Raw genomic sequence first — 27545 nt, forward strand, 5'->3', positions numbered from 1 at the left:
TGGAGCTGGATGATCAACTAGGGGGTTGGATGACCAAACCTATTCCATTGGGGAATCTAAATTGGTTAGACTCATTGTTTATATTATGATTTTCCCCTTAGGTCACAAACAGTATGCTAGGGAGCTGCGAATGAAAGTACACGCTGGCCTTGAGACAAAACCACCCACATTAAGTAAATTTAAATCAGTGCTTCCTCCAGGAAACAAAGAGTTGTATTACTTACAAGCAGATTTGATTATGGTTTAGAGAACTGTTTAAACCCATCTAGCACATCAAAGGAAAACAGATTTAACCTGCGGTTCTCATTGTTTAAGGAAGACTGGTTGATTGATGCAAAGATCAACATGCTTGATGACTCCCTGTACCAGTTTCGTGACAACACAGGCCATAGTAAAGATGGAAACATCCAGTTTCAAAATATCTTCAGATTTTAGATTTTAAATTAAGGATAAGATAGTCTTATTCTAACATTTTTGAAATAAAATCAAGTTCATGAAAGCAATACAATAAATAAGTTCCCAATACCGTGTTCGCCTCTCTCTTCAAGGCCATAAAAATGCCCATTAATCTCATAATCAAGAACACACTTAAAACACTTTCAAACCATCACAGCATCCAAGATGTGTTTGTGCACATTTGTGTACTATAGCATCCAGTAAACATGCAGATTCATACAGCAGCATGCAAACAGCCTAGCAAAGAAAGGACTAAGACAGAGGAACATCCTCAAAGCAATTCAAATAATCCCTCTAGATCATTCTATATGTGAGAAGTATTCTAGCTGGGAAGCTGGACTAGTATCAGTTCAGAAGTTGCTGTTGATCTGACACAAGCCAAAGGAACCAGCAAACTGCAAGGAGAAAGTTGCTAGATAAAAGAAAAACCCCAAACCCCCCACAATATACAGAGCAGAAGGTTCATGTTAAGACGCAGTCGGATCTCCTTAATTTTGCAGAAACAATTATTTTACTTTTAATTTCAAAGGGGCTTTGGGGGAAAAGACTGAAGGAAATACAGTTCATTTTGGCAGAGCAGATATTGAACAAAATAAATTTAAGAATCTATTTTTGGGCTAGAATGGTTGAAGAAATCCCTGATTAGCCTCTTAATGGGGTGAATCCAATTTATTGAGAATGATCACCAGAGGGAGTCATTGACTTTCCCATTAAAGTCAAAGGGAATTTTACATACATCAGGAATGCAGAATTTGGGGGCAGAGCTGAAAAAGACTTCAAACAGATTGGAGCTCAGGGAACAACACAAACCACTGTTTTATGGATTTCATCTGAATCCATTTTCCCCTTTGGAGTCCCAAAGGATGACAGCTATATTCCATGGTTAAAGTTAGAGAGAAGGCACTGAAGTCATCCATTCAGTGGGTACACACTCCCACAACAACAAAAAAACCCAACCAAAAAAACCAAACAACAACAACAACAACAAATGCCCCCAAAACCACACCAGCAAAAAAACCCCCTCAACCAACCAAAAAAAACCCAAAAAGCCCAACAACAAAAAAAGTCCCTTAAGCACTTAATTGGTTCTAGAGGAGTTTGGAGCGGTGTAAGTAATAGCTGCTCAGTTTTGTCTTTGGGCGTACAATGTACCACAGTCCTTCTGGAAATGCAGTACTCAACAGCACAAAGAAAATTTCCAGGTGTCATTTATGAGAGTATGTCATACCTCTTGGGAATATCAGTAAAAGAAAGGAGTGAAACGGAGTCAGAAAGAATTGTTAGCATAGGGGTTTTTTGTTGGTTTGGTTTGTTTTATTTTTTGTCTTCAATGTTAGTGACTAAAAGAGGTAGTGAGTATAGGGATTTGTGAACGAAGTGATAAAATGAACTAATTAGACAAACAAGTCTACTCAGCCACAAGCAAGCGTTCATTTTATGCTCAAACACCTAAATTTCATGACCTTCAAAAAATATTTTCATGTTAAGAACTTGTCTTTTCTTTGCTGGACTTCAGCTCAGCCTTACTCTTGCCACAGAAGCCCAGCAGACTTTGGTTTGAAAAGAAGCTCATTCACTCAGCAACTTTCTCCTTAATTCTGTACAAGAAGATTATATAGCAGAAAATAAGATTAAAAAAGGGCAAGGCAACAGCTCCACCCAACCAAATGCAATTTCACTTTCCTAGAAATGTTCTCTGAACAAATGGAATTCAATTTGTTTCTGTGTTCCCAGGTAATGGCAGCACCTTGTTTTGTTTGTTTATTTAATTACTTCTTGTTCATGTAATTAGCTGACAGACTGCAGCCTTTTGTTCATTATAACACAGTTATTTGCATAGCTGTTTCCATTTTGAGGCTGAATTTTGGACAGAGGCTCTATTTTGGGTTGTGGCAGGCAGAAACACTGCTGGGAAGCCTCATGCAGGGAAGCATGCAGCAACCCTCTCCTTTGTGGAATGAGTCTCTCCAGGAACTGCCCTGGCTGCCCATCTGCTTCTGACAGCAAGTCAAAGTCCTATTTCCAGCATGCAGTTTAAGACCCGGCTGTCTTTCATCATCATCAGTATCAGCAAAAACCAGTTGAGTTCATTCTAAAGCATTTTCACCAACAGGGTGTCCATGTATAATCTACTGCACTTAGGTTGAATATTAGGAAAAATTTCTTCACTGAATGGGTGGTCAGGCATTGGAGTGAGCTGTCCAGGGAAGTGGTTCAATCATGCAGGCGTGGCCCTTTGGGACATGGTTTAGTGGCGAACATGGAAGGGCTGAGTTAAGGGTTGAAGACCTTAAGGGTCTTTTCCATCCTACGTGGTTCTATGGTTCTGTGGCATCACTCTGCTCAATGCATGCTTAATTTAAAATTATCTGTACTCTTTCAGTGGTGGGGGAAAAAAAATATAGAGATGGAGGCTACTTTAAGCTTTCTTTCATGAACAGTTTGATTTAACATCCAGTTGAGTTTAGTGCTGTTCAAATGAATTTTTGCATAGTTAAATCTTTTTTTTAAATAATAAAAATATATGCCCAGATCACAGTTTTTCAGAATGCTGACCCTTCCCATTAATGAATGCAGCAATCATCACCCTTCAAGTCCTCTGAGTTTCCAGCAGTGAACTGACGCCTTCTTATTCCTCTGAATTTGAGGAATCTGCACCCTACTACAAAAACAAGAGGCAGAGTCAGTGCTGGGGGAAGACTGTGCACTCTAGTGCACAGAAGCCACCTTCATCTCAGCCTCCAGGCATCTAAACAGCCCCAAACCTCCACGTCTCAGGGGAAATTATACACCAACACACCAATTTACACTAACTGAAATATAGATAGCTGGAACAGACAGCTTGGAAAAATTGTTAACATTTGTTATTTACAACTCAGCCTTCATTTACAACCTACTGCTATGGTCAGGATTAGTCCTGTAACTAAAAGCAGCAAAGCCCAGCCTTTTAACGGCACTGGTTTTAGTCCTACCTGTGCCATCTGCCTCTCCAGCTTTGACCGCGGGATATCATCAAAATAGTTTTCATTTCTTCTTCTCCTTGCATCGCCCTGCATGATAATGTGGGGAACGTCCAGGGAGCCACCAGTAGTGAAAGTGCTTTGGCTAAGTGATGGAGACAATTGAGGAGGAGTGTGGTTACCACTGGGTTCCTGGACAGAGAAAGAAAAACGCAGCATAAGAAGAACAGCATATTGCTGACTTCAAATCACACATTTATAAGTGCATTTGAATGGCTCACACTAAAAAAATTATGGAAAAATTCCTGCAGTAGAGGTTACTGTGTATGGAATTTGGAGATTTCCTACCTGAAGTGCAGAGCCCATGTAGAAGGAAAAATAGTTCACTATTTACATGAACTAGTGGCAAATTTCCTCTCCAAAACCTCCTTGTGTAATATATACCCTCTTCTAGAGATAAAACAGTGAGCTACTTCTTGCCAAGGCCCAAAAAAGCCATGATTTAGGACTAGCTATTTGTAAGATGAAATACATTCTCACCACTTCTGAGCAGCTGCTCTGAGCAGTGAAAGTGATTTGAACACTAGCAACATCTCTTGCTGGAAAAAAGAAACGCGTGTCCATTTATGCAGTATAGACACTTTGTTGCAATTTTTATAGGTTTTGTAGAACATCCATTTTAACTTGAAGTACCAGATATCAGACACAAGTTAAATACCAATTCCTGGAATGCATGAAAGCATCAGAGTACAAATATTTTACCTGCTTTTCTTGTTACCTGTACTGAACTGTAGCCTTGTATCAGTCAGTGTGCAAATACCACATTGAATTGATACATAAACTCTACCTAATAAATAAACAGCTCCTCCTGGTACACATTTTGCCAGGATCTGCCACCACACCGCCCACAGCCAGACATCGTGTGTATGTTTGGAAACACCTACTCTCCTGCACAGCACATCACATCCCTTGTTCAAATACCAGCTACAAACATTGGTGTCCAGGTCCACCGTTCCACACTCTCTTGGAGCTCCATCAGCAGGAGCAGGGAGCTACAGTGTACTGTCCAGACAGTCTGCATGACTACTGCCCGGTGTGAGCAGGAAAACTCTGTCACAGCAACTGAATGGGAAATGTTCCTCTCTCATGATGTAGGTTACTGGGCAGAATGTACGCAGGAGTATGTTTACACAGTGCAGAGATTCTCCAAACCACCTGCTGCTGTAATGCTCTACTTCAACACAGAGCAACCAGAGGGGACCTGAAGATAGTGGTGCAAGCAAAACCTGCTCCAGTGTGGAAGGTAAAAAAGTGCTGCGTTTTTCTTTAAAGAGAGAATTAAAGTGGATGATTCATGCATTATTACACTGAAGCAAGCCCAGTTCTGAAAAGCATCAAGGTACTTTACTCCATGCTGTTAAGAAACAAGATCTGCTGTAAGAAATCAGAGAGTTGCAATCTCTTCCAAATGGAAAGGAAAGTTCCAGTCATAGTAACACCTGATGTCAATATTTGAAGTGTAGAAGTCTATATGACATTATTCCTTGAAATCAAAGTAATAGATTAGTATTTTTCATGTTGCCAACAAGAAAAATGCTAGGAAAATATAGCTCTTTAGTGATTTTTAATTAACTGGGATTAAAATTTTTTTTAAAAAATTCTCTAGCTTTTCTATGATCTGACATTTTTATGATCTTGACATTTCCCAGGGCAAAGAAAAGTGTTTTCCTCTTAGGAATAATCTTTTCCCTCCTTCACAAAAATCCACCTACATTTGGCCCAGTTAAAAGCTTCTGAAAAGCTGTAGTCTGCACATGCTCAGGAAGTTTGGTGAGGCATAATCTCTAAAACCCACCCTCCCTGGGCCTAACAACATGGTGCACACACCTCTGCTCTGAAAATAACCTGAGTACAGGGGCACCAAACAAGATCCTCTCCAGTGACTGCTACCTACTGCAGAATCTCTGCTCTGAATCAGGATTCACCCACTGTTGCAGGTTGATAGGGCCACCAGTGTATCAAACTGACAGATGAACACAGAGATTCCAGCCCTCATCGAGCTTTTCATATTTTATCAAACTGCATATGAAGAGGAAATTCACTCCGAGAGGAAATTCACTCCGAGATCTATATTGGAAGATTGCTGGCAAGGCAATACAGACAAGAAATACCAACTCAAGAAATAAAAGAATTACCATGCCTCTGCATTATGGAACAGTATGTCATTGTATGACTTTATGCTATTTTCTCAAAGTTGTCCTTCACAGCACAGATGGATCCTCAACTGTGCAGCATGTTGTCATATCCTCAGCACCGCGTTATCATTAGTTACCGTGTAGTCAGTATTTTATTCTTGCCTCATTTCATGGCCCCGAACCTCTCTCCTAAACTCTTTTCAAATCCTGCTCTGAAGACACGATGATTAATATCATCACATTCATGATGCTCATAAGTGCTTTACAAATGTCAATCAATTCATTTTCACCACACCCTGTGACTTCTGGCATTTTATAATCACTGCTTTAGTGTGGGTGACCTGAGACACACAGGCAAACGTTAGAAAGTACCAGTCACTCAATTACAACATCTATTGCTCGATTTCCCAAGTGCTTGAGTTACAAACTCCACTTCTGTTGATCTAATTTTCAGCACTGTGTGCTCAGCACTTGTATAAATCAGACTCAAGACTTTAGTCAAATATGGAGATTGTCAGTAACATACAATTAGTGACTCTTCAGGAGGCAATTAAATAACTTCCCATTCATTATCCAAGTTTTTTGTGGAAAACACAGGTGTAAATCTATATTTTCATAGGTACAGCTATTCCTTCAATCATGAGCCTCTCTCCCATTCTTCCTTCATTCTTCTTCCTCACTCCCACCCACCTTCTCATCTCCTTAAACAAACCTGCAGACCAGGCATGGACACCCTTGCAGGTGCTACCATGGCCGAGTACCACGCTACTGTCACCAGGTACTCTTGCCATGTTTCTACCCAGCTGTGAATGCAAGGACACATGACCTGCAGGGATGTCTGACCATATATTCCACTGTCAAAAGCTGCCTCATCCCCTCTCAGACCTGCTGCTGGAACCACAAAGGTCAGGGCTGGAAGAGAGTTTAAAAGATCCTTCCCCAAGTTGCCTGGGCACACTTCATGTCCCATAGGTGTTTGTCTAAAAAAACCCAGAATTGTCTCCAGTGAACTAACAATTGTGTTAAACTATCATTACCATTGTAACATTTCTCCTCCAAATTTTCTGCCTAAATTGTTGGTCCTCCAGTATAAATTCCAGCCTCCAGTGCTGACTGGGTGAGGAAGGGCTCCCATAAACAACATGGACACTGGTCCTGTAATTAAAGATTGTCATGCACTCCAGGAAAGAAAGCAAGATTGCGTAGGTAACCTGAGATCCAGCAATTTCTACACTTTTGTGTATAGAAAAGTATATCTGTATATAGTGTGTATATATATATATGTAACAGATATATAGTGTGTATATATATATTTGAATATAGTATATTTGAGTATAATTGAAATTGAAGCAGTGTTTCCTTAGTACACAGTAACATACAACAGGGAATAACATACGTTGTTGTGGATATTTTTAAGATTTTAAAGATTTTTTTGCTTTTCCTCAATATTTAACCTTTTACTTTGGAATATTTTAAAAGCTAATACAAAAACAGTCAAAAAAGATGAAGCATTAGCATTGCTTAGTTTGAGCTTGGGAACGTAAAAGTAGACTTTAAATAACAAACTATATTTTCTACTGATGTAGAGCAGCCTGATCTAGTGGAAAGTGCTCCTGCCCATGGCAAAGAGGGCTGAAACTTGACGATCTTTAAGGTCCGTTTCACTCCAAACTATTCTATGACTCTATATGAATCAATCTCATAGCAGCAGCGGTTTATTTAAGCCAACTTTCAAGACACAAATTATTGCAGACTACAAACTAAACTTTCTTTGGTTTTGTTGTTTTTGTTTCACGTGAAATGGCATAGTAGCAGTTGATGGGAAAGAAAAACTTTATTCCAAATGCATGTCCTCCTCTTTAGGATTCTCTGTGAAGACTCCAATTCCAAGAGGTGATAAACAACATTAAGCATTGCATCAGTAGCTCTAGCTGTGCAGCAGCAGACTACTTTTTATCATTTTGACTACAGATGGAGGACATCTGGTTTTCTCTTCCATATTAACTGAGAATATACAGTTCTGACCAAGAATGTGGACTGTGGAAACTTTCTCACTTGCTGAAGAGGAATTAATTATGCAGTCCAGAGTACTGAAGGCACTGAGGAAAAAAGTGTGCCTTTTCATCTATTTCTCTTTCCTTGGAGTGTTTTAACACCTGCCATGCATTAGGAATCATTCACAAAATGCATTAAAAAATAAAATACAAGAAAAACATCCACATGTTTGCTCAGTGTGCCTTAGAGCATGTTAAAGACTTGTCAGACCTTTTTAAATACGGCATTGGGAATAGGTTGAATTAAGGGATGGGATCTAAAATTTCTGTATGGGGCATCTGAGAATATGCAGGGTGAAAACAGGCTGGTCACCGAAATTTTAAGTACACTTAAAAATAAGCCCTCATTCTGTCTTTCTGTTTTTCTCTTTACACCAGGAAATCTAACTTGGGAGCACAGACACTCTCTGACTTTGAGATTTAATCCCAAATGAGATTCCCATCAAAAATGCAGCCCCATGAAAATAATCAGATCCAATCAAATGCAAAAGGTGTGACCTAAAATATCAAAATTAAAATGTGGCTATGAACTCTGTTGGAGAGAACTCAGTAGGAATTGGTCATCAGACCACAACTCACTAAGAGTTGCAGACAGCAAGTAAGCAAAGACATTGGATTGAGAAACCGAGTGAAGGTGGTGTAATAAGAGGAGATTAAATGTGGTCAAGTGTGGAAAAACCCCAGGGACATTGCAACAAGGTTTCTGAAAGAGGGAATATAAATGAAAATAAAAACATGATGAAACTTTTGATATACAGAGACGCCTTAATGGCATTTTTATCTCAACAATTTCAAGAGGTTCTCCTTAAAAAAAGCCTAAAGCACATGTTGGAAAAGTAAGTGCAAACATTCAAAAACATGAAAGAAAATTGGTAACTCTCCTGCAATATCGATCAGCTGGGCTGGGATTCCTGTGGGCAAATGTAGATGTGCAGCTTTTACATCCCTGGTCCTGAGCTAGTTTCTTGAACAAAGATAAGCTGGTACTTCTAAGATTCTACTTATCCTAAGGCAGACATCTGAAGCAGGTCAGATGCATCACCCTGTAAAAATGTCAATATATCTCCGCTGGCCATACAGGGAAGTGTGACAGAGTAGGTCAGCCTAAGATGTCCATATTGTACACCCCCGAAATGAGGTAAGTTGGACCCCACTCAAAGCAGCCACTGTTTTCATGTGAATGTTATGAAACCCTTGCTGACTTGTCAAGAAATGCAAACAAATTTTCATGAGGACTTACCCTGAGGGTTATTGACCGAGGTGGTTTCTGAGGAGGATCTTCGTGAAGCCTGTCTCCCAAAGATGCCAGAACACGCTTCCGGTGGCCAATCAAGCTAATTTTTAAGACCTGAAATAATATAAAAAACACATTATTAAAAGAGCACATGGCAGTCATTAAATGAAGATCTATTCAGATTGAAGCCATTTTCTCTTTAAACCTCTTAGCAAGTTAGTCCTCTAGACAGGCTGAGCAGACGAGGAGCTGTGCGAGCCAAAAAATCAGCAGAGAAAATGAGAGGTGAGATCAGAGGAAAAACACTGTAAAATGAGTGAAGAAACTAGAGCCTGTATAGGTGTGGAAAACTGAAAAAAATAGACTCAAACATGAGTAAAGAAGAAACGAAATGAAGAGAAGGCAGAAGAACAGAAAGAAAAAAAGGGAAGGGGATGAGAAGACTGGAGAAGGAAATGCAGAGGTGCATGCAAACAATGAATGATGAGCATTAAAGTGATTCATGGGATGAATGAGGAAAAGAGTGAGAAACAGCCAGTGAACGCTTAGAGGGAGCAAGAAGGGAAAACAGGAATTGTACAATGAATAAATGTTACCACTTTTAAATCTATTCACCATGCCTTTCACAGTGTTGCTAGAAAAGGGTTAAAACTGGAAGATTTGGCAGAGGATGAGGGAATAGTTTTGCTCAAAGTGACCTTGCAGCTGGGAATGCTAAAAATGTTGGTGTGGGAAAACTCCATTTATTATGCCTAACGTTGTTTATCCTCTGCCTGTTTTGAGAAGTAGAATTCCTGTGGAGAGACAACACACTCTCACAGACATGCGGGTAGCCTTGTGTTATGAAGAGGCAGGAGCCCTCCCCTCCCCTCCCCTCCCCTGCTGCTGGCTAGAACAGAGCCACGTCCCTGTCCCTCTGTCACTCGGCGTGGTTAGCAAGGTAATGAAACAAACCTACTCTTCGCATTTTGGCTGTGGTTTGGTGGTTGCCCGTGGTTACCTGTATGTGTAGATTCACACACACAGGTAATCTCCAAATAAGTCCCACAGTTTGCATCATGTAGAATCATCCTTGTGCAAGGAACACAGGATGGAAAAAATTTGCCCTGGAGTTCTGTTACTTTTATCAGACACAATGAAAAAAATCTCTGTTGAATGGAAATGTGTCCATCAGTGAATACGTTCACACACCTCATGCTTGTCCAAAGTCCAAGAATACTGCCAAAAAGTTGCCCCACGTTTACTGCAACTACTCTTCATTTGTATTTCTCTGTCCCTGCCTCATACAAAACCACCACTGCTCTCAGGAAAACAGGGAGAGCAGATGCAGTGAGTAGGAAATTTTAAATATTAGAGGGGAAAAAAATCATGTTCCAATGCTATTCTTTAATGGCCACAATGGCTGTAGTGTAAAGAGTGTAAAGCAGCGCTAATTGTAGCAGCAAGCCTCTGCTCTGCAAACAGCAGTGTCCTTACGTAACTCCTCCAGACTGTACATGTGGTTTCATACTCCAGAGCTGCCTCCATTCCCTCTCAGAAAACAGTACTTCCCACTATATTTAGGACCACCGTGTGTCAACACCCTTCAGTTGAGAGGAAGTTCTTGCTCAACCTAGAAAAAGTAATAGTCCCTAAAAAAACCTGGAAATGCTGCATCTTAAATGAACAACTACCTCAGCTTAAGCAGTAGCACTAAGAACTACAATTCATGAGAACAAACAAACCCCAGCAACTCCCCTGCTGCATCTCTTAGTTCCAGTATCTCAAAACATGTCCAGCAACATGCTGTCATTATTCTGGTCTCCATGCCTATCCACCCATTATCCTGCCTATCCATGTGCACATGAATTCATCCATGCTTCCTCTGATAGATGTCTCTGTGCTGATACTGTTGAACATCAATAACCTCTTTTCTGCCTGCATCTCCAAAATGATGGGCTACGACATGAAGCAGATGGAGGCCTTCCTCCAAGAGGCTGCTTACAGGGGTGTTGCAGACCCTGCAGTTCAGCAGCAGACACAAGCTGCAGTCCCACAAACCACCCTGCTCATGTGCTATCCTTTTAGTCTAAATCTAGAGAAGCACGAGTGAAGCTGAGATAATGCAGCACACAGAGAAATGCCTGAGGCATGCAGGAGACTTAGTTATGTATTCAGTTTACACTGAGTGTTAAACAGAAGGGTGCACAGTTTATCTCTGTATTTAACTATATGAAACACGTGAATGAACTACAGCTGCTTTAAGCATTACTCAAGTAATGCACTTCAGCGAACTTGCTTCTTTCATAATGCTTCCCCATCAACAAGATCATTTATCCAGAGATTTTTTAAGCCAAGCTAAAGTTCTTTGGGTTGTTTCAAGGTCCTCAGCACTCTGACTGCCTTATTAGCTATATCAAAACACACAAAGCAATTCTCTTTGACTTCACAGAGCTGCTGAACAACAGGAGAGAAAAAGACATGCGTCTTGAGGGACTGCACACATAAGAGATCAGTAGATGGGTCTTAATGACTAAATTATTTCAAAAACAGTTCTCAACTTGAAAGTAATACAAATCTTTAAACACCATAGGCACTGCTAAGCTAACTCCACATTTTGTTTTTCTATTATAATGGTGGTTGCCCCAAATGTGAATGGGAGGGAGTTAACGACGCAACCTACAGAAACACATGGTCCTCGTGATGCCATGATGATTTTTTGCCTTTTCTTTTATACCTCTTTTATACCTTTTTACAACTTCTGTATTCTTAGTGTTTTTAGCCTACATTCTTAGACTTATTTGTCAAGCTAGGAGACTAAACATTTTAGAAGCTCCGTAGTTAGGGGTTAGTGTGCCCCAGACCCCAAGGTCCTCTCCAGAACACATTCTGTAAACTAAGATAGAACCATCCAGGGTAAGGTTCCTTGGGGAGGGGGGGCTCCTTCAAGCCTCTCATTGGGGAATCTTTGATAGATCTGTTAATTAGTAAGACCTATAATGTTAGCTCTTTTGGGGGTGTGCATTTCGGTGCATTCGACCTGGACATGTGCACTTAAGGATCCTTAAAATAAATACCAAGGTAAAATCCCTTTTTCCCTTCTAACTGTGTATGCCTCTTGATTTTAAGACCAGGAAAAGGCATCACTCAGGCAACAGGCAGCTGCATCCCAGTCTCATCTGGAGCACATACTCTATTAACTGAAGACAGCTTTATTCTTCTGGAAATGACTCTCTAGCAATTTTCTTATTTGGCAAACCTGTTTCTCAACCTAGGAACGTAAAATACTGTTTTCTGAAACACTTCTATATTTGAGTTATGAGGGTTTAACAGACATCCTGAAACTCTGGAAACTCATCCTGTGATGGATTATCTTTGACAGTATTTATCAAAAATGTCAAATATCACAAATATAGGTCAACAGTGTGGAATGGTACAGTTGCCTAAAGCACTACCATAGAAATGTGTTCATGTTGTGTATCAGGTAACCATTAGAAATCTTGCACTTACACAGCCCACAAGTTAGCTTTCCTGGTAAATAATTTCTATAAATCAGGTAACAATGTACTAACACTGAATAAGGACAGTCAATACAGTGCACTTAAGTGTCATGCAGTGAGGCATTTTGTCAAATGGATTGTAGCCCACTTACTATACAACAATGAAATGAGTTTTGCAGTGTGGCTGCAGGAATCAGCAACAACGTCATCAAACTGTTCAGAGTAGCTAAAGGCCCTCCAGAGCCTGTTACTTCATTACTGGGACAAAAGGACAAAAAAAAAGCACTTACATGACATGCTTCTTTCCACACTGACAGCAGGATACCTGAGTCAAAAATGATACTACTCCATTTCATGTATGTGATGTCACAATACACTTAGAAGAGAATGGGACAAGTCATTTGTCCAAAGAACTGGTACACGCACAAAAATTTAATCTTATTTTTACTTCCATACTCTGCAGTGATTATCACACAAAATGAAATTCCACTAGGAAATGTAAGAAATCCACAAATATAACCAATGTAACACTTTGCATTTATATCTCTGTCTTAGTTGACAGATGTTTCAAAAAAACACATGTAGCCCAATAACTCCCTGATGACTGTGTACATGCAGATGCTGGAGTGAACAAATTATTCCATCTAAAAACAAGCATTATTTCTGCAACATTCTTCTGCCTGATCTTTTCTTCTAATTGAATAATAATATCCAATAGTGCATGACTCTAATTTTTTTTTTTCTGGAATATTACAAAGATTACTGAAATTCAAGATATCAATTCTCTTTCTTTTGGAATAATCTGAAAAGTTATTGTATGGGCTAAAATCAGTATCATAATAGCACAAGAGGTCTGGACTAAATGTGTAGCAGCAATTGGGCACTAGGAACCAACTACAAAATGGAAAATTAAAGAGTGATCGGAACAGTGCAAGTGATTCTCTCTCTGGTAGCAGCATCAGACACCAGAATTCAAGAAAAAATGGTAAATGTAAGCCAAAAAAGTGGGATCTTCTTATTTCTGCAAGAAAACAGCCCAAAACATTTGCTAAAATCAATATTATTAACCATTTTACTGCTGGTCATATTGGAATAAACTCCAAGCTATCTGGAATTACGGATGAAGGGATACATTTGATTACTACCCCTCTCCCGCCACAGTGCTGCCCCACAGGGCCCAGAATACCCAGGAAGTGAGCCCAGATCAACCGTACAGCTCACCTGACCAACAGGACTGGTTTAACTGAAAATCTGAAAAAGGATTAAACAGACTTGTATAAATTTTCAGCATCAATTTTACAAATCCTACTCATAGAAGTGCTCTCAGTGTTAACAGTTAAAACAAGCATACAAACAAAACCCACCAAACAAACAAAAAGTGTCAAAAAACTTCATATTCCCCATACTGACCAAGATTATTTGGTGTAATAACTGGTATATTTTGAAAATTAAATAGGCCCAAGTCAGCTATGATACTTAAAGAGGGCAGGTTTGGATTAGATATTAAAAAGAAATTCTTTATAGTGAGGATAGTGAGGCACTGGAACAGGTTGCCCAGAGAAGTCGTGGATGTCCCATCCCTGGAAGCGTTCAAGGCCAGGTTGGATGGGGCTCTGAGCAATCTGGTCTAGTGGCAGGGGGCCCCCATGGCAGGGGGTTTGGAATTAAGTTGTCTTCAAGGTCCCTTCCAACCCCAACCACTCTGTGATTCTATGAATGCCCAGTGGCTTTACCAATACCAGACAAAGCCAAATCCAGTCAAACTATATTAGACTTCCATCGCATTTTTCACACGGGGATACTTTATGCTCTTTCTCAGCACATGGGAACAGAGAAGCACCAAAGCACCCTGCTGGTCAGAGGCTTGCTGCAACTTCTCTGGGATCCACACCTGCAGGGGAAGCAAGTGTTTGTTATGCCTATGAAGACACTTTTAAGAGACTTATTATTTCATATCATAATGATTTCATATCATAAGGATATGAAATATGCATCACGATCCTCTGGAATTTTTCACCCAACTGGAAACATTTGTCAGTTGTCTTGCTGACAGCATTTCACAAAGGCTGGAGGCTGTCTCATAAGCCCCATTTCTATACGCTACCATGAGGAACTGATGTTGGTCCTGGATCACTCATATAAATAACTGAGATGCAGATTTACATTTAAGGACATTGAGAAAACAAAGGCCAAGAGTCTTCTCCAAGTAAAGTTGCCATTGCCACCCCAGGTCAGATTGAGGCAGGTGAGAATTCATCACTTTTTGTGTGGGTTCTCAGGACAAACTTTGGTGCTACCAAGGCTGCTGGAATGCTTGTCCTGACTTGGCCAGACAACCCATTTTTGTCATTAAAGTCTTCTAAATTCTCATTAGTTTAAGAAATGGCTGACTGAAAATATCAGGTGCTAGTATTTTGGCTCCACTAAAGATAAAAACAGTAACCGTAATTTTGTGCTTGTAATCAATAACCATTAATATTTCAGTGAAAAAAATATAAATTTAATATTTCCTTAAAAAATACCAGGAAAATGCAGTGCAATAAGACCTGGCCAAAACTGATACCTGGCCACTTTGCCTCCTGAAGATGCGTCTCAGGCTACATGCTGCACTGTTTTTTTAAAACAATTTTTAAATGAAAAAGTTAAATACATGGCCTCTTAAGAAATAAGTCACAGTTCAATCATTTCACAAGCCTCAGCTGTAATGACAAATATTACATACGTGATTTTTATCACGTTAGACTCAAGCCCCCATAAATCAGAAATCCTAAAGATCTATTATACATGCAAACACCAAGATTGTTACAACAATGATTACCTATTCTAAGAGACAAGGCTGCAAGTATTATTTATGTGAAAAATGGCAAGCACTAAGCAGGTCTGTATACACAGGAAAACATTCAATTTTCAAAGAAAGTAAGTAGAAAAAATATTAAACAGTTCGAAAGGTGGACCACATTTCCAAATTGTGTCCTAGAAGACAGACTGTTCCCTCCACTGAGGATTTGCATTTCCACCTGTGTGTTGAGCTAATGACAGGCCCAGTTACTGGTTCAGGTCAGATCTGAAGAATGTGTGTTCACAGAGACCAGGAGAACCTGCTCCTTGAGGTCTTCAATGTTAATCATTTAGCACTACAAGAGAGCAATTGCAATACCAATATGTTATCCCATAATACTTTTCAGGATTACTTACACAGCAGATAAATTATAATTAAAGTTACTGGTACTACAACATCTTTCATAATGAGCTAAAAATTTATTTATCTATTTTTAATAAGCAATTACCAGCAAAGCACATTAATCTGTACACAAGCATGAAATACAGCTCATGTAATGAGAAATAAGAGATAAAATAAAAATCTCTATAGAAAATTTTGATAGCTCTAAAATTGATCCTTTTTTTCCTGATTTTGATTCAATTTCATTGCAGAATTAATTCCAAGCAAAAGGAAAAAAAACCAAACATTCAATCCCATTTCAAGAATGGGACATTTGTCTACTAAATGAATAGCTTTTTTAAAAAGTCATCTAATAACATAGAGTAATGAGCGTTTTTACAATATCAGAAGAAGAAAACAGCCATTCACTGCTTGGAGTAAAAATGCAGATTACTCTAGCTCACAGTCATAACCAAGGCTGTCATGAAAAGGTAAGCTCTGTAATATGGGAATAGTATCAGTTAATTATAAACATATAATTAGGATTGGAAATAAATTGTTTACTTCTATATAATGAAATAATATATTCTGATAAAAATTGCAGCAAAAATAGTGAAAAACCCAAGACAGTGTTAGATATCTTCTAATACTAGAGTTTAATGAAAGTCCCTCTATGGATTTTTTGGTTTTTCTTTTAAATCATCAACATTCTTTAGATATACAATGACTGCAGAAAGACTGTTGTCAACATGCAGAAAGAAAACCCAAACACTGGAGAGAAGAACCCGGACCAAGGATCAGAACTAATGTTGTTAAGAAATGCTATTCAGAACACATTTAGCTTCTTGGTATATTTACCAGTTACCACATGTATGCAGGAAGACCTAATTACTTCTGCATCACAATTATTTCAGTTTAGTAAAACTATTTTTCTGTACTGTAAAACATTTACATTAAAAGCATCGATTCCAGTCTTGAATATCTAGTTCAAGCCAGATCTATGCACAGGGGCTATGGCTTCATTCAGGCTGTGCTATCAGAACCACAGAATCATGGAAATCATTTAAGTTGGAAAAGGCCCTTAAGGTCACTGAGTCCAACCGTAGAACTAAAACTGCCAGGTCCAACACTAGACTGTGCCCCTAAGTGCCACATCTACACATTTTTTAAGTATCTCCAGGAATGGTGACTCCACCACTTCCCTGGGCAGCCTGTGCCAGTGCTTGACAACCCTTTGGGTGAAGAAATTTCTTCCTAATACCCAAACCTCCCCTGGTTGCAGCTTGAGGCGATTTCCTTTTGTGCTGTCACTTGTTACGTGGGAGAAGAGGCTGACTCCCACCTGGCTACAGCCTCCTTTCAGGTAGTTGCAGAGAACTATAAGGTCCCCCTGAGCCTCCTTTTCTCCAGGCTGAACACCCCCAGCTGCCTCAACTGTTCATCATCAGACTTGTGCTCCAGCCCCTTCCCCAGATCCATTGCCCTTCCCTTGGACACGCTCCAGCATTCTGTGGAGCAGTTCACACAGGACATACAGCAATCCAAAATACACTTATCGTCTACAGCAGTATATATCCCAGAGTTACAAACATGACAAGGTATTATTGTTCTACTGCTAGCATTAATATTCACCCACTTTTTAAGGGGAAAAGTTGTAGAAGTATCACAACGATAAAAATCTGAAAAGTGTTAGTAGGCTTTGATACAAGAGCCATCACTGGTAATGTCAGTAATCTACCACTATGAAGTGACAGCATGATGCTACGGCCACAATCCATCCCAATTCACTGCCAAAACACACGCACATTGCCTATAAATCTTACGAAAACTGTGTGGAACCGCTTCCTTAAAAGAAAGATCTGCAGGAAGAAATACCAGGGTTTGGTCTCACAGGAAGAGTTCTGGGCTGCAGAGTGGGAGCAGCTGCAGCAGAGCAACCTCCCAGGGATCTCACTCCTGGGATGCCATCCACTCCAAAAATGGACCTGGGAGGTGGGCAGGGAACAGCTTTCTGTATGGCCAGCTCCTTATCTCCTTCGTTCTTTGATCACAGAAATGCTAACACTGGCACAAGTAAATGGGCTGGAAAGTACAGCCAGATATGGAGCAAAGAGGAAGGGATGCAGCTGCTTGTGCTTACAGCAGCACAAAGCAAACATGAGATGAACCACTACAGTGAAACTGCAGCTTCTCTCACAATGGACCACCCAAGAGAAGAGGGCAGCTAGGATAAAAAAAATCTGTAAAGAGCCATAAAGCAAATGCTTTAACAGAAACCATGATCTGTGAGCCCACGCATTCTAGTACTCAGCAGCTCCTGTCTTAACAGCAATGAGTGTGGACTCACCCTATTTCAGAGTGGCTGCTTAGCCCTGGCCATACCACTGTCGCAGACAGCATTTGGCAAACTGGAGGAAGCAAAACACATTTTGTGACATGTTGGTAATAGGCAGCATTAACTTTATTTTTGGGTACCATGTGTTATGCCGTCCAGGAATGTCACCACTATCAAGATCTTAAAATTCATTAATTTACAGGAAATATGCACCAACATGCATGATGTGACCTAAAGAGGGTCCTCAATTATCGCTCTACCTGCACTGCAGCAGCAGCCAGCTGACCTATTTCATCATTTTTCCTTCAGCAAGGACACTCCCTAGAAGAATAAACTTTGAATAACTGATAAACTCAGTATAGGTTATGTTGTGACATACAACCTTAGCATGAAAATACTTAATAAAAAAAATTCTCCATCTAATTTTTTTTCTAGACATCTTTTACTACCTTGGTTTGTAATCTTTGCTCATTAAACAATTATGATATTAAATGCCAGCCCCTCTCCCCAAGTTTCACACCCCCATCCACCTTCACCAACCTCATATTTTAACACCAAACGGAAGAAGCTACTGCATACGTAAAAGCTACAAATTCATCTCAACTCCAGCTATACTAATCTATACTATATACAGCTATACTACCTATACAACTCCAACATCTAATCTATACTAATACTGTTTTCTTTCAGGTAACCTGATTGATCAGCCTACTTTAAATAAATTGAGAGAAATTTTGACTAACCTACATTCAGTTTGGATTGTGATGTTGCTTGCCAGATTTTTAACCCCAAATCTTGTACATTTTCCAAATACATGATACGGCTTTAAAAAAGCCATTAGTTCTCCCTTATATCCTGGCTTTGTTCATATCCTTAATGCTGTCACAACGGTATCAATGGTAGTCCTTAACTTAAAAAAAGGCAATGGCCATCATGGCAGAGCAGAATCATACATCACAGGCAGAGCCAGCATCATACTGTACTTTGACTCTTAATCTGTGAGGAGGAAGCACTGTGGGTGGGAAAGAACAGGCTCTATAAGCCCAGCAGGACGGCTGGATTAACTCTGCCAGGGGCAGCAAGGGGACAGCAAAAGCATTTCTCAAAATACCTCTTTCTTTCATGCTTTGAGGTAAGAGCAGGAAGGAATACCATCAAAAAGTGGGGTTACAAAAGGATACAAATAAAGTAGCAAAAATATTCATCTGTCAATAGCTCAAGTAAGTTCTTCCCATGTGGTTCTGAGCAACACATTGAATTCCAACAGAAAAGATTATTGTCTGTATGATTCGAGAGAAATTGAAACCACAAGGCAGTTCAGATCATACACATCTTCTTATGCAGATTCCTTCATTAAACATTCAACATTCATCTGGCTTAAGGAAGAAACGTTTTTGTACACAACCAAATTAGAACAAAGCAAGCCCTACTGAAGAGCTCTCCAAACATGAGGCTGATTTTGTACTCTGGTTAAAAAAAAAGATAAACTGAACTTCATATTAACAGTGAAAACTGGCAAAGTTTTGGTCATCTCAAACTTCTGTCCTTGAAGTTATTTTATAAATGAAAAAGAATACAGATGTATGTTTTTGAATCTGCAGTTTGGGCAGATCCATTATTAATGAAGCATTCCAGCAAAACCCACCAATGAATGGGCTGTCATGGGAAAGGCTTTCTTGCTACAAATTCTAATTGAATTTTCTCAGTGAGAAGGGCTGTACAGGACTGCCTCCTCATACAGGGTAGTGCAGCATGTGCTCTACACCTCCACTCTTTCTCCTTTTTCTCTTCAGCCTTACCAAAAGTTCCTGAAAAAGGAAGGCTCTCTTCAAAGGGAGGATAACCCTCATCTCCATGGCCCAGGCTTTGACTTTCTTGTTCTTTACCTTAACCCCACCCAACCCATACCATAAAGTCAAAAGAAGGAAAGACATTTCCAAGGATTCCATTTCTCACTTTTCCCATCAGTAGCAGTAACACTGGCAGGTCCTTATTTTGCAGTGTTACATGAGGGGATATTTGGACCTCCATGAAACCAAAATGACTTACCAAACCTGTGGGTTCAGCTAACCGCAGGATAGTTGTCCCATGTTGCAAGAAGTCAGAGGCCCTGAATTACATCTATAATGATTTCCAAACCACATGGAATGTGGAATCTCTAGTCATGTCTTTTTATAATTCTAAATATTGTAATTCAGCAAATATCTTGGCAGTGCCAGCTTAAACTTAGCATTGTTAGCTTAACAGTTGGACTTGATCATCTTAGAGGTCTTTTCCTACCTAAATGATCCTATGACTATAAATATCCTTTACCCAACAACTAACCCCTCTGATTCCTGAATTATGGTTTTTGTTAATATTTAACCTAAATGGTCACTTCTGTATCTCTTGTTCTGTCCTCACCAATTTATGAAAGGAATTCATCATTATGAAGAGTTTTAATTTCTTCTGCAAGTCCTTTATTGTAACATACATACCATTTTGCAAAACTCTCCTACCAAGAATAGAAATTTGTTTTCTTTTCCTAGTTTGTTTTAAGTGGACATAAAGAATATATGTATAAACACATTTTCCCAGGTGAAATATGAAGGGAAACATGCTAGGGGACAGAAATCTACAAGTTTCTATACACACTCCTCTTGCTACTATGCACAACATTCATATATCACTGTCCTTTTTTTGTGTTCTGTTGTTGACTGATGTTCAAATATCCAGTAGCTCTAGTCCTCCTGCCCAAATTATTCCCCCATAGTGCTGTTCAGTGATATACTCAGAGCTCATTATATTCTCTCATGTGATCTGTACTTTCAAAATAAATCACTTTCACATTTCTTCAATTAAATCTTATATAACTGTTCAGCCCATTTATGCATTGTGAAGATCATACTCTATTTTAATCCTATTTTACAACTATTACTACAATGTTAAATAATCACCCTTCAGATCTGAAATAATGCCATGAAAACCCACATTTGTTTGGGATGACAAGTTTTGCTACAGCAAAAAAAGAGATTAGTTTACATGCACACTTATATCTCTTTATATATAGTATTAGGTATAATAGCCAGAGGCATTATTGTGAAGCCAATTAAGTTTCTATATCATCTTGTCACAAACATGCACTAAAGTACAGATCACATTAACTCACTATAACATAAGAAATCCTGTCATGAACATTTTACACCAAATCACCACATGAACTCTGATTAATAATGAATCAGAAGAGTAGATTTATACGAATAACAGGCAAAGAGAAAAAAACTCTTATTATGGACAATTAGATGATAATGTAACCTACATATTTGCTATATTCTAATATGTAGCCACCTGGGGTATCTTCACATGACTTACTTAAAGTGTATTTGTGAGTTGTACTAGAGAATTAAATAACATTTTGGCTTTTCAAATTAGTCAGTAAGCCTAAATTTAGTCACTGTTAAGTATAGTTTTAGAAAGTCTACTATTCAAGCATGCATCTCATTTATGTGGGTTTTTAAATTCTTCCTGTTTTTGTGATCCAGATCTGGATCCAGAAAAGTGTAAGCCTTTTCTCATTTTAAGAATCCTGACATTTAAACTTACTTGTTTCTGCTGTAATAAGAATCTTTGAATCATAAAGTATTTTCCATTCATATTTTGTGTCCACATTTTCTTCTCAAACAGATTTGTCACAGACACTCAACTGCATAAATAAACCAAATTTCTGAACAGAATTGTAAGGAAATGACTGTGTTGAATTTAAAATATGCTTTTGAAATGTTATATTATATTTCTGCATTAAAAACCACAGGCTTACTTAGCAGTGGGCACCTTCTTAATTTTCAGGAACTTTTGCTTTGTTTTGGCCTAAAGTTGGTCCAGTGATCTTTCAGGAATGAACACCAATTGCAAGGAATTTACCAAGCGCTGATGTTCCCACTGAGCCCTGGGAGCTGGGTGCCCTCCCTGGCTATGGGCCCAAAGGACAGAACCAGCACAAGAGTGGTGCAGGAAGCTTTTTCCCATCAAAGCATGTCATGGATGGACTGGGAAAAATTATCCAGATTCTTCACACTTGAAGATTCAGAATTATATATAAAATTAGCAAAACATTTTAAAATCATAGAACCATTGAACAAGTTGAGTTGGAAGGGACCCATCAGGATCGTCAAGTCCAACTCCCAGCCCTGCACAGAACCATCCCCAAGAGTCACACCATGTGCCTGAGAGTGTTGTCCAAACGCTTCTTGAGCTCTGTCAGGCTTGGTGCTGTGACCACTGCCCTGGGGAGCCTGTTCCCAACCAGTGCCCAACCACCCCCTGGGTGAAAAGAAAGCACTGAATGTAGTGGCTCTTCAGAATTGCTCAGGATATGAAAATGTGTATTTCAGTTTGGAAAACAGAGGGAGCAGAGCACAGTGCACTGACTAGCTCCCTGAAATTTCAAGATTGCTCCTAGACAACAGCTCTCTGCTGGCAGAACCTTCTGGGGACTGACACAGAAGATCCAGTTCAAAACCAGGATGCTGGTAGGCTTAGGGGTGGAGTAGTCTGAAGCACAGTGGAATGCTACAGTGCACAAATTTTCCTACCACCACCCCAGAGTGCCCTTTCTGCTTGGAGCTGCTTTGCTGCCATCCTGCAACTCCACTGCTGCCAACAGGATCATGCTGAATGCATTGCTGCATGCTTCATGTCTGGCTTCACCTCAGGCATCAATGAATGCTCTCATCTTCAGAGATAGCTAGGACTGTAGTGACCAGTAAGGCATCAGTAGAACATTACAATCTACATTTGTTTTACAGACCAATGGGAAATAAGACCTTGTACAGGCCAGGGATGCCTCCGCATCCATGCTCAGGGCAAGCAAACAAATGACAAAACACCATGTGCAAATCATAAATGAAAAGATGGTGAGAGACACCATGAGTTACAACTAAGTGCTAACTGTACAAGGAACTATATCTGTTGAGAACTTAAAATGCAAATGTTAGGTTTTGTTAATCTGCTTTTTAACTGCAGATACAACCAACGCAAACTCCTGAAATAATAAGGCAAAATGAGAATTTGGAACCTACGAGAGATAAAATGAGTGCCAGAATTTTAAGAGGATGAATAACATGGGAGAAGAATAGGAAGACCAGAGAATGGGTCATTATAGTAATCAGATGAGAAGTAGCTAATGGAAGGATTAACATTTTACAATAAAATTAAAAAGCAACTATTTAAAGAATATCAGTAGGTGACATCAGAAGGCATTTGTGATAACCAGAGCAGATTATTTTATCTGTCTCTTCTGGCTGTTGGGGTAACTTTCCCATTTTCTTCTTTGCAAATTCAACTTCCTTCCCTCTCTGTCAATCTCCCTCCCTCTCTTTACATCTCATTTTCAGCTCAACAGACCCCAAATTCCTTTTCCCTTGCAGCTTTCCTCTTTATTAAGGAGGAAAAATGTAAGTAAAAATGTGTGATGTGTGTTACCGTCTATGTACACACACAACGGCTAGAAAGGTCTCCTTTATTTATTTAGCACCCATCATCTAGCTCAGCAATTTATTTGCACTTGCAACCATATTCCCACCTCATCCAGCTGACCACTGCAGAGGTGACAGGGAGAAATAACAACAAAAGAGTAAGCAAAAACTGCTGACCAATGAATAAGGCAAAAAGTCCACAGAAACATGGGAAGGAAGCAGTTGGATTAATAATAAAATCATATTTGATTTAGTGGCATCTGCTCTCCTCCATAAGCAGTGAAATAACCATGTAATGAACATTTTTAATGTATGTTTAATGCCTATTATATATGTTATTTACAGGATAACCACTCAGGGATGCAGAAAAAGACCACTTCATTCTTCAGCAATCTCTGTCCTTATTTTGCAACTCTAGGATACCGCGCAAATGAAGAGAACAAACACCCACATACGTTTCTATTCTTTCATGGTCTGTGCAGTCTTGTGTACAAGTGGTGCTGCAAGGAGAACTGCAACCAACTCCCCTCATCAGCTGTGACCTAGGATGACTGAGTTTACAACCACACATAGTATGATTGCTTAATTCTTTTTTGAGATAAAACATATAGAGAACACATTGTTTTACCAATAGGAAGCATTATGCAGAATGGATGGCTATTCAGTAACATTTTGAAGAAAGAACTGATTTTGTGATCATGGGCTCCTGCTATGAATTTTATTTGTATAAAATTGTGCATCTAATTTTTACCTATTTAAAATCCCACAAAATCTCATCACTGGGATACATTTTCTTACTGTCTAAACCAAAAATTATTACACTGTCATGACACAAGAAATACTTAGAAAATCTAAAAATTTAGTCCTGTATGTGTTACCATTGTATAATTTTGATAAAAAATTTCATAAACCCCCAGGAACAGGCATGTATGTTAAAACCATTTAGGGTCATCTTTAGTAATTTACAAGCTTCAATGGTTCAGAATTTCATATTTTTAAGAAAATGTGGCATGTGTTTGTATAAGCAAGTTTCATCCCTCATTATCCATCTTCCTCCTACACCTTTCTAGTATAAAAACCCCTTCTGCTTGCTGACAGAATACTAATTTGGCTTCATTTAAATGCTAAAGCAATGTAGTCCAGCTATCTCATTTAAAACATGTGTAAAGCTGTGAAACAATTGACAAGCACAACGAAGAGTGTCTATCATAAGATTTGCAGGGAACTATTTTTCAATAGGTACTCAAAAGCCAAAAGCTTATACTAGTCATCTTTTTCTTTTTCCACGTCTCTTAAAATCAGGGACAGGAAAAGGGTAGTATTTATCTCACAGCTCACCATTTCATATGACCTGTTAAGATTAAAGGCCAGGTGATGTATATTCAGAATACATATATATATATAGGTCTCTCTTTGTGCAAGGGCAGTCACTTATTCTTTTAACTTCAACCACATTTTTATTCTGCATGTAAGATAAGAAAATGTGCATTAACAAAGCCTGCATCAAAAATAAACTGAGGGCAGGAAGAATTTCCATATATGAAGAGTACAAAAACTCTAAATACAGAGCACTCTACAGACAAGACCTGGGCTGGTATCCCTCAGAGGTACCTTCCAGTGACCTGTATTGACAAATCTCTCAGACAACCCTCCTCACAAAGGCATAGTTTTAAGGCAAAAATGGAAAGTATAATGAATCTTGCATTGGCATGATTCATTGAGTTGATTCCAAACACTTGGTCTGCAAGTATGTGCGGTTTAAATAAATACACCCACTCTTAAGTAAAAATGCGTGATGTGTGTTACTGTCTTTGTACACACACAATGGCTAGACAGCAGGAAAGAAAAATGTGCAAGAGACCCTTCATACTACTGCAGCAGAGCCAGCCACAACACGCCTGAGAAACAGAGATCACCAAAGCCTGCATTTGAGTAGCATCAATCTGCTCCAGGTCAGAGCAAACTGGGAGCTAAGCCTCGTATTTCTGGGGTACACAACTGAGGAATTACTCATTCAGATGTTCCACAGAGGCTCACACAATCTATTTTAAGTTCAATATCAAGGCAGCTTCCCCCACCCCAAACAAAAATGCAGACACAAGCTACTGTGCTAAAATGTTACTCACACAGCAGAAAAGGTACATGGACAAGTGAGATAGCAAAACCTGATAAAATTTACAACTGAGATTAAGATGGGATGAAAAAACATTTTCTCTCTAAACTCTCTAATTCCTGAAAGGTTGAAAACCTCCAGAGATTTATCAGCAGAAGAGTCACTAGTAAAAATAATTTCTTTCAGAGGGTAAATATAACTTTTGTTGTGCAGCTTGCAAGAAGACAAGAACTGTTGGACACATCTGTATTTCTAAATATAATAATCCCATTTACAGTACAGTATTTTAAAGAAACGAAAATGTGGAAGACCTGATTGCAGTTCTAAACCTGCTTTGTGCAACAACACCAATGTAAGACTGACTTAAGAAGTTGACCCACATACTGAAAAATAGGATCTAAAATTAAATGGGAAAATGTACATCATTATTTTAACTTAGCTCAAAGTTGCACAGCTAAATCTCTGTGCAGCAAACTGAAAAGTTATCTGTACACTGCAGATTATTATGCACTCAGTGAACACACATTTAAATCATTTTTGCTATGTCAGTGGCATTGAATTTTTCACGCATTTTAAAGTTGGATAAATGGTTATGAAAATAATTCAATAGGTCAGACATTTAATTAACTTAAATATTAACAACAAAATCCTCCAAGCAGAATCAAAATAATCAAAATGCCTTTTTTTTTTGCCCTTGCCTGTGGACCTATGTACTTTTTCCAGGGCAGGAGAACCCAGTGAGAAGCCTTCTCAGCTTGCTGGAGGCCCCAGTATATCTGGGGCTGTACAGCCCATACTCCCTGTAGAAACTGCTCATGTTTAGATCTGAGCTAACACTTTATCTTTTGTCTAGATTTACACTTATGTTCTTGGTCTGAGGCGCCCTGTTCCCAAAGGAATCTTTGCTTTGTAAGAATTTTTGAATGCACACTGAATATCAGCTTGACACTGTTTAGTAACAAAGTGTACATGCACTACAACTTTGAAAGTACCTAAAATACTTTCCACAAGTTTATAAGTTAACTGCCTGCAATGATCTAATGCCAGTGAAAGATTCTCTTTCAAACACCACATATTGGTAACAAGGATGAGAACCTGGTTTTCTTGATGTCAATGTCAAATACCATTGACTGGAATGAAGCCAGTGTCTCGCTTGGGTATGCTGTACTCCAATAAAATAGGGATTACACTGCATTGCAGAACTGAAAAGGATGGGTACAGTTAAAACGAAATGGTAGAATGAAAGTTGACTGTGTAAAAATAGTATTTTCTTATTCAGCAGACCTACCCTACAAATGTATTCAATCTCACAGCTGCTTATGCTCAGAGCTAGAAAAACACCCTAGGATTACTTTTAATTTCAATTTCAGAGATGGCACAGTTATGGTGAGAGTAAGCAGATCCTGTATATTGTCTTCCCCTCTAGTGGTTTCATCACAAGCCTTGACAAAGTCTACCTTCTTCCCAAAATCACAAACTTTTGAATCTCAGCTTTTGTTAGGAAGACAAATGCACAAGTCCCATGACTGCGTAGACAGTTTTGAATTAAGACTTTTGTTTTCCTATGATATTTCAAGCCCTGAGCTTGACTAGTTTTTCATCACGTAGATAATCACTAATTAAAGGACAACTGAACTTCCAAATTCTACACACAGGAACAATCTGCCCAAGCAAGAGCAGCCCTACTGTAAATTGCCACCTTATTACTGTATAAGGGCGAGAAAGAAGCCTTACAGACACCAAATTAGGCTTTCAGGCAACATACATATTCTATTTAAGGGAAACCTCTTATTTCCAAACTTGACAACTTTTTCCTTGTGGTTCATAAGACAAAATGAACAGGGCACTTTGTTAATTCCCTAAAGCTTCAGCTTTTCACAACACTGGGTTGTCAATGATTCTAACTTTCACTGAAGTAAAAGGAATTTGCAATCTCTGAGGGATGCAAAGAAAAGCTTGGACACAAGTGTAATCAAACTACAAAAACCCAAAACCATATACAAAGATGAGAGGAGTTGTATGACGGTATCTCTCCCTGACTGTGTTTTGCAAAGACCTCTGTTGATACTCAGGTGTAAAGGACACTGCTGTTAGTGCTAATCTCCT

General features: G+C 39.1%; 1 protein-coding gene across 9 annotated transcripts in view; it reads right to left on the reverse strand.

The window, feature by feature from the left end:
• The window catches only part of ANKS1B (ankyrin repeat and sterile alpha motif domain containing 1B), a 413072-nt gene that overhangs the window by 41182 nt on the left and 344345 nt on the right, over positions 1–27545 (reverse strand). For all 9 annotated transcript variants that reach the window (XM_042026379.1, XM_042026406.1, XM_042026397.1 and 6 more), the window contains 2 exons: positions 8906–9013; positions 3429–3608 (listed from right to left, as the gene is read on the reverse strand). In XM_042026379.1, the coding sequence (XP_041882313.1) occupies positions 3429–3608; positions 8906–9013 (288 nt within the window). The remainder of the gene's footprint in view (positions 1–3428; positions 3609–8905; positions 9014–27545) is intronic.

The sequence above is a fragment of the Corvus kubaryi genome, unplaced genomic scaffold, assembly GCF_017639235.1.
Source record: "Corvus kubaryi isolate FWS band 111438036 unplaced genomic scaffold, C.kubaryi_AGA036_p1.0 129, whole genome shotgun sequence".
Classification (NCBI taxonomy): Eukaryota; Metazoa; Chordata; class Aves; order Passeriformes; family Corvidae; genus Corvus; species Corvus kubaryi.